Below are 13,231 nucleotides of genomic sequence, written 5' to 3'. Positions count from 1 at the left end.
GGCTGTGGTCATGCAAGGTTGGACCATAATATACTAGCCTCTTGCAGCCTCCTAATAATTAATCAAAACTGGAGCTGTTGCTCATAGTAACAAAATCAGCTTCTCTCTTCAGTTTGTTTAGTTAAGCTTTGAAAATGAAAGATAAAAGCTGATTTTTTTTTGCCATGCACAGCTGCTCCAGTTTTGATAAATTCCCCTCAATGTATCTTTGCGGGCAGCTACCCAAATCTTTTTGTAAGCACCAAGTCCACCCCTCAGGCCCCATCAGCATATTCTATCTGGTTCACACGATTAGGGCTTTTGCATGAAGGGAAGCCTTTACCACCTGGCAAGCAAGCTTATTGTGGTCCTCCTGTACTAGTGCTTCTTCCTGTAATGACACAAGGATAACAATCCCCACTTTTCAGTTTCTAATCAAGCACAAAAACACTAGCGAGGTATGAAAGAGGAAGGCTTATGGAAAAAAATAAAACTTTTTTCTTCCTCTCTAAGTGAACTGAAAAAAGGAAGAAAGCATTATATGCTTACAGCCTATTGCACGCAATCAGATAGGAAAAAAGAGGAGCCAGCAAGTACATTCAACAGGTGTTACTTCTACCAACATATTTTACCTTATTGCGACCTCGAAACACATTTGCAGTTGCTCCTTGTCCCAGTATGTCCGCGAGCAGCCAAAGATAATTTGCAGTGCTCTGCATCTTGTCTGGTCTGTAAGACCTTTATTTGCCTGAGAAAAGATTAACATTATAGTGAGTTACAACTGGACAATGACATTTTATAAAACTGCATTCACTATGAGCAACCAGGAACTGTAGGCACAGTTCCCTTATGTGCAGGGGTCTCAAACTCAATTTAGTCGGGGGCCACCAGACACATTTTTTAGTCCCGTGGGGGCCACTACTATATACGGTACCAGTGTTAATGTATGCACGTGTTACAAGCAGCAACTGTCACCCATTCAAATTAATGATCGGGTGACAGCTGCTGCATGTAAACGCCTGCACACCGCATGTAATCATATGTGAAAGGATTACATGTAGTTAGGAATCTGTCACTATCCCAGGATACACAATTTTGTATCCAGGGATAGTGATTGTTTTTGTAACTGCATGTGCATTGCGACACAGGAATCCCTAATCATACCCGAAATATAGGGGCCTAATATACACACAGAAAAATGCAAGCCTCCACACTAATACACCCCCCTGCACAAATAAAATACACTTCACCCCCCCTTCTAAGCCCCCCCACACATTAGAACTGACAGAGCTCCGGCCGGAGCCGACAGGAGCAGCTCTGCGGTCTGCATCCGTCGGAGATGCAGACCGTGGAACTGCTCCCGCAAGTCGGGCACGCGGTCCGTGACTGTGTGCTCGACTTGTCAGCTGGCTGCGGGCCACTTAGTACCAGCTCGCGGGCCGGTACTTTGAGACCGCTGCTTAAGTGTCTATAGTGAGATAAGAGTGTTCTATGAACGTTCACCAGAGTGTAACTGTTTCTGAACAGGGAAGAAAAAAAAAAAAAAAGACACTGATGCTGCTTCTGAAAATATCTAGGATCGCTGACTTGCAACAAGTATGCAGAGAAGGACGTGCAACTGTTCTTGGACTTTCCTTGTGGGTATTAATAAAACCGTTTAGATCCTGATGATCACGTTGACATATCTAGAAAGCTTTTTAAAAATCTGGATTTCTTTAAAGTGAAATTTCATGCAAACAGCTAAATTCATGGTTGAAATACATCATTACAATGTGCTCATTGCATGCATATACTGTGATTAGGGATGTCGCAATACCACTTTTCAAGACCAAGTACTTTCCCTCAGCTACTTGCCAATACCAATAACCGATACTTTTTCTTAAAGGGAGATACAACATTTTTTTAAAACACAGACTGATGATTTTATGGTAGTTTTTCACCAGAGCTAAATACAGATGTTCCCAGTGCACAATGCAGGTCCCCAGAGCACAATACATCTCACCAGGCTGCGATCTCACCTGGGCAGAATGTGGATCTCTGCGGGCAGTGGCTATGCTGTGGAGAGTTGATTGGGCGGGTTCCATCTCCGGGGCTGTTCGGTGCTGTCCATGGCTGTGCCTGCACCGGGAAGGAGGAGGAGATATAGAGCTGGACAGGCACTGCCAGGGACAGCTATTTCCAGGTCCCCAGAAGGCTGGCCAGGTCCCCACAAGTGCATTAACTCAGCAGCCGTTACGGTTTAAAAATTTAAAGGGCTGGTATCGGCCTTAAGAATTGGGACATTTTCACGAAGTATTGGGACAGTCCTATAACAGCCGAGTTAAGCAAATTAGTCACTAAGCGAGGAATAGAGGAAATCAGCTCTAATGTAATGTCTGCATACTGTAAATACTACTTTACAGTACAGTAGTGAATACTGGCGAACAGAAGTTACCTGACTGAGATTGAGAAAGGGTGATGCGAGATGAGCTTGACCCAAGAACTCGGACAGTGTACAATACTGACTGGTCAGAGAGCTGCTCATAAGTCTGAGCAGTCGTTAAACAGGTAGGTGGTTAAGTGAGGAGTAGCTATATATAATACTGATGTAGACAAATTGGTTGGTATCCTAATTCCTCCATAAAAGTGATGAAATAAAAGCAATTGTCTCATGTATGCCTGCATGCTGTTGGTATTTCAGATAGTAAAGCAAACTGTAAAACAAAATAACATTCTAGAAAGATATTCTAAGATGGCCTGGACAATATTTGGATCATAGTGATTTTTCAAAACTGGTTTTATGTAATTAGCGTCACACATCTTTAATCCTATAACCAGTCAGTCAGCCTATTTCAAAGGAGAAAAGTAGTTACTCTGCTTGTTGGGTATCATCATGTGCTCCACACTGCACATAGACCAGAGAAAGCAAGAAGGAGATCAGAAAGAAAACTATGGACCAGCATGTCAAATGTAAAGGCTATAAGACCATCTCCAAGTAGTTTGATGTTCCTGTGATTACAGCTGAAAATATTAAGATGATTAAGGTCCATGGGAGTGTAGACAACCTCCCTGGACATGCCCACAAGAGGAAAATTGACCCCCAGATTGAACAGAAGGATAGTGCCAAGATCCAGGAATATCGGTGTCTGTTCACACCAGCCATTTCTTTTTGAGTGACAGCGCACTCAAGTGCAAAAGAGCCAGGAGGACTTCACGGTTGAAAGAAAAAAACACCAGACTGCAATTTGCTAAAATGCATATTGACAAGCCACTATGCTTCTGGCAAAATGTCCATTGGACAGATGAGAAGAAACTGGAGCTGTTTGGTAAGCAGCATTAGCTCTGTGTTCACAGATGAATACATTAAATAGTCAAAGAAAAGAATAAACAATCAAGGATGCCACAAAATTTTAGTCAGTTTCAAGTTATTTCAGAAAAATCTATGGGATCTTTTTCAGGAAGGGTGCCAACAAATTTGTCCATGTCTGTATATTGTGCCAGACAGAAGGGATATATCCCCTTATTTTGTGAGTGGGCTTGTTAAGAGCCAATGCAGGGTACAAGTAAGTTGAAAAGGAAATAGTAAGAGGAAATAGTAAGAGGAGGAGGAAGCCTTGGGTGTCTCTAGGCTACCCTGAGTTAAACGTGGATAACTGGAGATTACTTCTGCTGCTATGTATTTGGACTTTTGTTTGCTCTGTGGACATTATGCTGCTGAGGTAAGCTTGTATTTTTTTTTTGTGTTCAGCAATTTATTGTGCTGCCATAAAAAGCCCTGTTTATGGCGGGGGGTTTATGTGGACTGCTCAAGTTACAATAAAGACTATGCTTTATGACAAACATTTGAGATATTCCTGCATCCCAGATAATCCCCCAAATATCAAAACTGGTGTTAGGATGGGCGGGCATAATGTACAGATATATCCCCTGCATATATATGCATAGATATCTTTTAAATCCTCCCACTGAAGCTGTCAAATGTCAGCTCTATTAATCGAGAACTGAGTGATCACATAGTGTTGATCACTCAGTTCACGATCTTCTCCCCGCAGGGATTCCCCCCCTCCCCAGCTGGAAGATGTCAATCACGTAGCGGGGTGGATTCTGACAATATTGTCAGGATTAGGGATCCACTGATATATCGGACTGATTGGCTGAATGTCGAAAGTGCCATTCTCCTGCCGATACATCAGCTCATGTCTGCTTTCTTTCCTCCCCGCTGGGCGCTGCTCTGTGTCCCAGCGGGGAGGAGAGAAAGTGTGACAGGCTGCCGAGCGCAGAGGGAGGAGAGTGCTGCGAGCGGTCGGCATTTCTCCTCCCACACCGCTCAGCCTCCTATCACAGTCTGGCAGAGCAGTGTGTGGGCGGAGACAGCACGCACTGTCACAGGAGGCTGAGCTCTACTCCCGCCCCGCTCAGCCTCCTGTGACCCCTGTGTCAGAGAGGAGAGCAAGTGCAAACACTCAGCGATCAGTGATTGCTGAGTGTTTGTACATAATTGAGGACATAGTATGGTTACTATTCATTGATTTTAATGTCTATGCATTTGCTATGCGTTACTTAACGCACTGGGTGTGAATGGGCCCTAAAAGTCTCTTTTGGATAGAATGAGGAATAAAAGTTTTAAGATTTTAAGCAATGTCTGTAAGATTTTGCTTTTCTGTCAGATTTTAAATGTGGTCTGTGTCCCCGAAGATGAAAGCTCCTTTTCTCTTCTTCTGTCTGACATCCATCACCTGAACAGTAGATGAGAGGAAATCATCCCCACAACGGAATAGAGACAGCAATACGCTGACAAAGATTTGTCAAGCCGAGTGGTGCCTGTAGGGCCACTCCTGGTTAGAATTTAGTCTGATTCTCAAAAACGGTATGCAATTCTAACAATATATGGCCAGCTTAAAGAGAACCTTCACCCTTGTTTTTAAAAGGACAACAAAGGCTCCTTTGGAAGTGTTTAGTAATGGCAATCTACAAACAGATACTTGATAATTACAGGTTTTGTATTCTTTACATATCTTGTTTTGTTTTCCTTCTCCATTCTTCTCATGGTGGCCATTTTTACTTAGGACAAATTAATCCATCTCCCTTTACTTCCTGGAACTCTGGCATATTTGACTGAAACATATGACAGTGCACATCATCTTAGGGGGGAAAAAATGCCTTTCCCTGAAATCTCATGAGATTTTGAAGTTTACAGATGAGATTTCCCAGCAATGCATTGGTGATGTAGCACTCCCATGATCATCTGTGAGGCCAGGATTACATCACTGTGACTAAGAGGACCGGGAAGTGTAAAAACAGAAATTGTAGGTAAAAGTGAAATATGTTGAACTAATGAATGTAAGAAGATTTAAGATCAGCATGCAGAGCTGCATGTTGATTTGAGTTTTAGTGAAAGGGGGTAAAGGTCTGCTTTAAAAAACTCTGGGGGAAAAAAATCTTAACCCTTGCATTGGAGCTACCCCCAGACTGCAAGGCATAAGTGCTTGCTTGTGTCTAGGTTCAAAAATAAATAAATTATACTCAACCAATCCTTGGTGCCGGTCTTGCTCTTAGAGCAAGACCGGAGCATGGGCCATACCAGCGATGCAGCTGAGGAAGAGACAGGACTGGAGGGGCTGGTGTCACAGCCGGGCGAATGCAAGGCTTGGGTGAGTATACCTTTTTTTTAATATTTGACATAAACGAACACTTAACCCTGGGGTAGCTCCACTGCAAGGGTAAGAATTGTTTATGCCAGAGTTCTTGTTTGTGAATAAGGCAGGACGTAGAGCCATACCCTTTTTTTACTTCAATAGATCTTTATTGAAAATGTTTCAGTTTTATGACAAAGCATGCAAATTACAAAAGAAATATAAAATAAAGAAATACAAGAAAAGTAATCCACATAAAGTGGGTAGGAATAGAATATAATCCAGTGACCAACACTGAGCAAAGGTTGGTGCAAGGTGTGCTGGACCACCGAATCCAATTCTCATCAAATTATTTTAACCTCTTGCCGTCCGCCCGTAGTAAAAAAACGGACGGACGGCACTGCAGCATTGGCGGGTTGCCGTCTCCAGACGGCATTTTTTTTCTGCTCGCGGGCACGCACGGGCAGAAAAGACCCGACCATTGCACACACCCGTTACCGGGTGTTTCACATATAGGCGATCAGCGGGTCCATAGCCCGCCGATCGCCTATATGTGCATGTGCTCATCAGCTTCTTTTGGGGTCCACAGGTGACATTAGGGGTCCTAGTCTCCATAAAGAGGACCTGTCAGTGTGCCTTTGCTATTATATAGGGGGATTGTTATCCCCCTATATAATAGCAATAACAATAAGTGCAAAAAAATAAATATAAATAAAAAAAAATAAAAGTAACATATAAAAAAGTAAAATAAAAAAAAGTCACATATAAAAAATGGGGAAAAAACCCCCAAAATGTTTAACTCCCCCACCCCCACGTTTACGCGCCTATAAACGTAAATACGCGTCCGGTGCCCCAGCGCACAAAAATTACAATTGCGCTACACATGTTACATATCGCCGCGAACGTCGCAGTGAGAGCAATCATTTTAGGGCCATCAATCACTGATAACACTAAACTGATGAGCGGTAACAGCTTTTAAAGCGTCGCCTATGGCCAATTTTGGGTATTATCGTTTTTTGAGGTTTCGCGCGCGCACGCAATTTTAAGGCTTGACATGTTTGGTGTCTTTTTACCCGACGTGACCCCGTCTTTTATATTTTACCAAAAAATTGGGTAATAATAAATGTTTTATCATTTAATATAGGGGAAACTGTTTTTTGTTTTTTTTTAATTTCGGTAATTTTTCCTTAATATAGTAAAAAAATAAAAACCCCAGTGGTGAATAAATACCACCAAAAGAAAGCTCTATCTGTCCCCAAAAAAGGGTATAAAATTCATTTCAGTACAGCGCTTCATGACGGAATAAATGTCAGTCAAAGTACCGCAGCGCTGAATACTGAAAAATGGCCTGGATGGGAAGGGGGTTTAACACCGCGGATGTCAACTGGTTAATGACCCTTCCTTGTAGAGCCATACCTTTTTAACTATCCCTCATTTGGAACCAAATCCCTCTTTCCTCATTTTTATTGATCTGATGTACAGATATCTATGAAAAGGTTCTATTTAACTGCCAAAAGTGTTACGCACTAAAACCTTTATATCATCCCTTAATTATTTTGCTTATGATTTTGAAAAGCCAATAGAAGGGTAATCTAAAAGTGAAAGTTCTTAAAGCTGACGTTTACCCATATATTTAAAATAACTACAAAACACACCTTTAGAAATGTTTAGTAATTATAATCTTCAAGCAATACTTATAGATAATGGCAGGCTTTGTATTCTTTACGTATCTTATTTCTCTTTTCCTCCCCATTCCTCTCACAGTGGCCATGTTTACCAAGGGCAGATTACTAGATCTCTCTTTGCTTCCTGGTACTCTGGCACATGTGACTAGGACATGTGATCATGCACATCCTCTCAGAGGAGGAAAATTCCTCTCCCTGAGGTCTCGTGATCTCAGGGAGAGGAATTTTCCTCCTCTGAGAGGATGTGCATGATCACATGTCCTAGTCACATGTGCCAGAGTACCAGGAAGCAAAGAGATGAGATTTCCCAGCAATGCTCTGCTGATGTAACCTTCCCAGGATGCAACACTTTGGCACACTACATAATTTGTGCCAGAACAGGACCAGGAAGTAGATGAACTCTATTTTGTAAGTAAATTAAAAACCAGTGTGTTTAACTAATGAATGTTAGATGATTTTAGGTCAGCATGCAGAGCTGTATGGCGATGTGATTTTTAGTGAAAGGGGTAAAGGTCAGCTTTAATAGTCAGCATAACAGGGGGTGTGTCCATTGCCTATATACATTGTGCTGGAAGGTGTTCCTCTCTCATCTCAGAAAGTCAGGAAGTATGAGTGTAGCTGAGATCCTAAGAGTATGATTCTTGCCTGCAATATCTCCAACATTCTATCCGATTCCTGCTTTTAAACCTCCCCTAAAAAAATCCCGTTTGGTCATCATAGACAAGGCCGGCATTTCCCTTTCTGACACTTTGACAAACAAATCTAATGTATAGAAATAAGTTTCCATCTAACATTTCTTTTTACTACTATGATAGTACTTTCATGTCACTTGCAATTATGAATACCATCACAGATCATGGTTACATCCATGTGACCCGTTTCACCATATATGTTCCATTTTTTTACAAGTGTGGCAAGAAAATGTTCTGCATGTAAGTAGGAAGACAAGCTATTAACCCAACAATGAGGATATACCGTGCACATATTATGCAGCCAACATTAGATTCTGTATTACTTCCCTTTAATGACAGGGAATCCTTAATTGTCAACAATGCTGACCACAGCCAGACAGCACCACAGGCCATCCACTCATTACGTCTCCCCTTGCTGTATACAGGACTGTGTTTACTGTCACACATAGTGATAGAATGGCTGCACGCTCTCCTATGACTGGTGACAATAGGATAACATACACAGGAACCAGCCTATGCCATCCCGGCAGACAGGCGCCCCACTTACCCGTGTGTCCGCACTCTGTCCCTCCGCTCTATTACACTTCCCAGCAGAGACTGCGGGGCTTCCGTGTCAGGAGGTCACGTGACCCGCCCACGAGATGACTGAGCCGAAACTCGTTCGGTTGTGTCGCCGTTGGTGTGTGTCCGCCATCTTTGTTTTGGGCAGACTAGTTATAGATTAACAGAACGCGCTGATAGTTTCGTTTCTGATTTTTGTGGGAATGTGCTTGAGAGCTGGAGCTTTTCTTGTGCTTTTTTTATACTGTGCTTGGCATTGAATACTGAGACTTGGTTTTGGATGGTTTGGTTTAGGATGCCGAAGACTGAAAGTGAAACCTCTGAAGTATGATAAGCGGAGTGCGTGCTTCCTGCCAACTATACTGACGTGGTGTGGAATCATTTAAATATTTTGCTACAAAAGGGCTATTTGAAATAATCTTACTGCATTGAGTATTGTTATTGAAGTAATTATATTGCTGTTTAGAAAAAAGAACTCCCTGCAAAAGTCAACCTTTAAAAAAATTAATAAATGCACACGTAATAAAAAAAAATATGACTTACATTCTTTTGCATTGGCACCATAAAAGCATTGCAACTGTGATCAGTGACTCGCAGGTACAATGCTCTGGCTTCTGCTGATTCTCTTTCCTGTCTGTACTCTGTACAGACATGCAGTAACATAGAAGGGTCAATGGACTACAAATGTGGTGATGTCACTGCAACTGTATTACATTGATAACCCTCTGACGCGTTTGTTGATGGGACTTGTATCTCCATTCACCAATACTGTTGAAGAATCTTTGAATGGATGTTGCACTGTGTGGGCCATGGAGGGGAGATTTAAAAAATAGGAGCAGCCTGCGGGATAAGAAACCCATGATTCAGGTAAGTTGGGGGTGGTGATGTCATCCTGAATATGGGTGAAACATGGTATACAGGGAAACTCAGCCTTTAAACGGTTAGTTCACCTTTTCACAACATATTAAACGGTGAACTAACTCACAACGCACCCTCCCTCCAGCTCCCCAATACGTTTATCTGTAAAGATGACCATTGCCAGCAGGTATAACAGTCCTAGTACTTTAGGGGGTTTAGCAACATAATGCTTGCAATAGGGATCAGTGATTGGTCAAGCAATGAGAATCTCCTCTTTTTTCTGGGACGACATCCCAGAAGAAAGGAGACTCCAAATAAATTCACTTGCCCCCCCCCTGACCAATGACCACTCGCCATTGCCAGCAGTATAATGCTCCACAGATTACAGAACTGTGTAGTGAAGTTTTGATATGTGTGGCCCGTTACGTTGATTGGCATAGATTGTGATATATGTCATCTAAACAGCTAAGTGCAGCAGGGACCGAGAGGGTTGGGAGTGAGGAGGGTGTTGTAAGTTAGGTCACCTTTTCATTTTTTGTAAAAAGCTGAATTAACCCTGTAAATTATATCTAAAGGCAAAACAAAAGTAGAAAGAGATAAAACTACTTGCATTTTTTTGCCATCTGTGTGGAGGGAGATTAGGTAGATTTCTCTTTACTTCCTGTCCTGTAAACTCAACAGAAAGAGAGGATATCTTTCCAACATGGAAGAAATCTCTTCTTAGACAGTTGTCATGAGGTTGTGTCCCAATTGGAAGTTTTCCACCCTGTTCGTGTTCTGGTGGCAACTCAAATTTTTGCATTTTCCCATACTTTTATTCCTGGTGACTTAATGTACTTTGCATTAAGGCAGCCCATTCACCTTGAATGGGCTGCCAACAAAACCCAGTGTGGATAAGCGCAGCTGTGGCAACGCATGGTATTGTGCTGCAGCCCAGGTGTGTTGCCTTTTTGCATTTCCATTCCATTCAAGATTAATGGCACAGCAGCACACCAATGCAAATTATGTGCATGAAATGTGAACCTGCACTTATAGCAGTCCCGCCATGAGACCCGCACCACCAAACTTTGCTACCTTGAGTGAGAACTGGGAAATACAAAATTGTGTAATCACTGGGCTGACATCGTAGTCCATGATTAAAATTCCAACCATGGATGATGCCTGAACAAAGACAGGTAATAAATACATTCTTGTGCAACACTTAAAGTGGAAATGAGCTCTTAATGTAGCAAATTCAAATAACCAGTGTCACAGTAATCATAACAATGAAGTAAACACACCTACATCTTTAATCTGTTGATTAGTGCTTTCTGGACAAATAAACAGCCAAGCTTCACAATCAACATTCTCTTCTTCGCCTACTTATCTGTAACCTTCACCCAATCTCAATTCACCGTGATAAATAAGTACTTACATTCCTGATCTCTGCTCCAAGTTCACTATTACTGGAAAATAGTTAGGGTTAATGCACATGGCATAATTGAAGAATAAGTGCACTCTTAGACAAAGTGCACTTATTCTTTCCTCCTCTGACCTAGACAGTCTCACCATCGCCCTCTGCAGATCTATAGTTACTATGATCTAAGACAGTGGTTCTCAACCTGTGTAACCTCGGGACCCACATGTTTCCTTGGTCATTGAGCCGTTGCCCTACTGTTTGTTGATATCCAGCGCTGCAAGTTTATTCTCCTGGTTGTGTCTGTCTTGGGGCTGGGAGACGGCCCCATAGAATTCTATGGGTCTGTAATGTGCAGGTGTGACCAGCAGAGGGAGCACTGTTGCACTGGATGTAAAAAGTAGCAGAACTGTACCCATCAGGTCTTGGTAAGTACAGATCTGTGGTGGGAGAGGGTCGGATCGTATGGGTCAGGGGAGGGGGACATAAAGGATAGGTGTACTTTGTTTTAAAGTGCAACTAAACACAACAAGCGGGAGAGCTATGTGTCATTTACCGCTCTCCAGTTTCTCTGACTTGTATCTCAAATGAAAACAAAGTAACACAATATTGTTACAAAATGTAAATAATGAAAGAAGCTGAGAGATCTGTGTTGTTCCCTTTAGGTCTGGTAGGAATGCTAGGGGGGACCCCATGTAAAAAAAAAAGCTTGTGCGTGGTTCCCCTGCAATTCATACCAGACTCTTTAGGTCTGCTGCCGCAAAACTGACATTTGTAAAACAAAGAAATTACATTTAAAATGACAAAAAAAAAGTGTGCGGTTTTCCCCCTCTCAAACAATACCAGACCCTTTAGATCTGGTAGGAATGTTAGGAGGGACCCCATTTTAAAAAAAAAGCGTGGGGTTTCCCCGAAAAGTCATACCAGACCCTTAAGATCTGGTAGGAATTATAGGAGGGACCGCATGTAAATAAAACCAAAACAAAACTTGTGTGGGGTTCCCCGTTAAGGTCATACCAGGCCCTTAAGGTCTGGTAGGAATTTAAGGAGGAACCCCACCCCCAAAAATAGGGGGGGTGTAGCGTCCCCCCTAAAATTCCATACCAGACCCTTGATCCAAGCACAGGTCTGACAGGGTAGAAAGGGGGGTGAGCGAGCAGCCCCCCCTCCCTGCGATACCAGGCCACATGCCCTCGACACTGGGAGGGTGCTTTTCCAGGGTCGCCCCTTAATCAGAGATCCCCTTAATATTCCTACCAGACCTAAAGGGTCTGTTTTTACATCAGAAATTACAAAGAAACAAAGTAAAAATGTAAGGTCACTTTTCTGCAACGAATTTTAGTTTGTAATTATCATTTAACTCATCCGAAATTAGCGAAATTCAGATTCATTCGAATGGCGACACGAATTGACTTTCAGACCCGAATCCCGAAAAACGGAATAACGAAACATCCGAAACAAAACGGAACTAAATTATTTTTTTGTTGGCTTACATGCCTACTCGGATGTAATGAAGAAACACCAAGCCTTGTTCCCCCTCTGCTGCAGCGGTCTAAGGTCCTGAGTCATCCTGTTCTATACAAAGTTAAAGACGTTAAGGGGCATAGAGGGACACACCATTGCTGCAGTGGAAGAGCAGACAGGCTTCAGGGACCAGAGTGGCAGTCTGAGGTTCGGGTGAGTATAACGCATGAGTATAAAGCAGCAAAGAGGGGACGAGGCTCCAGGGACCGATCTAAGAGCAAGCCTGCTCAGGGGATCGGGTGAGTATAACTTTTTTTATTTTTAGCACCTAGGCAAAAATTAGCACTTAACCCTTGCAGTGCAGGGGCAGCAAGGGTTAAGAACATTTTTGCCCAGAGTTCTGCTTTAAACATTTGAGCAGCAATTTTGATTTCCTTTTTTTTTTTCCAATCATTTAAGTGAAAGGGAACATGTTACAAATATAAGTGGATGGGAACATGTTACAAATATACGTGAATGGGAACATGTTACAAATATACGTGAATGGGAAAAAGTAACAAATATACGTGAATGGGAACAAGTAACAAATATAAGTGAATGGGAACAAGTAACAAATATAAGTGAATGGGAACAAGTAACAAATATAAGTGGATGGGAACATGTTACAAATATAAGTGAATGGGAACATGTTACAAATATAAGTGAATGGGAACATGTTACAAATATAAGTGAATGGGAACAAGTAACACATATAAGTGAATGGGAACATGTTACAAATATAAGTGAATGGGAACAAGTAACAAATATAAGTGAATGGGAACAAGTAACAAATATAAGTGAATGGGAACAAGTAACACATATAAGTGAATGGGAACATGTTACAAATATAAGTGAATGGGAACAAGTAACAAATATTAGTGAATGGGAACAAGTGACAAATATTAGTGAATGGGAACAAGTAACAAATATAAGTGAATAGGCACA

General features: G+C 42.0%; 1 protein-coding gene across 1 annotated transcript in view; it reads right to left on the bottom strand.

Annotated features, from left to right (window-relative positions):
• The window catches only part of TBK1 (TANK binding kinase 1), a 46,308-nt gene extending 37,647 nt beyond the window's left edge, over positions 1 to 8,661 (bottom strand). The window contains exons 1-2 of the mRNA XM_018576387.1: positions 8,516 to 8,661; positions 612 to 727 (exon numbers count right to left, since the gene is read on the bottom strand). Coding sequence (XP_018431889.1) covers positions 612 to 698 — 87 coding nt within the window. The 5' untranslated portion in view covers positions 699 to 727; positions 8,516 to 8,661. The remainder of the gene's footprint in view (positions 1 to 611; positions 728 to 8,515) is intronic.
• Positions 8,662 to 13,231: the final 4,570 nt, after the last annotated feature.

The sequence above is a fragment of the Nanorana parkeri genome, unplaced genomic scaffold (genome assembly GCF_000935625.1).
Source record: "Nanorana parkeri isolate BGI_ZX_2015 unplaced genomic scaffold, ASM93562v1 scaffold65, whole genome shotgun sequence".
Classification (NCBI taxonomy): domain Eukaryota; kingdom Metazoa; phylum Chordata; class Amphibia; order Anura; family Dicroglossidae; genus Nanorana; species Nanorana parkeri.
The sequence above is the reverse complement of the archived record's forward strand: the minus strand, read 5'-3'. Positions and strand labels throughout refer to the sequence as shown.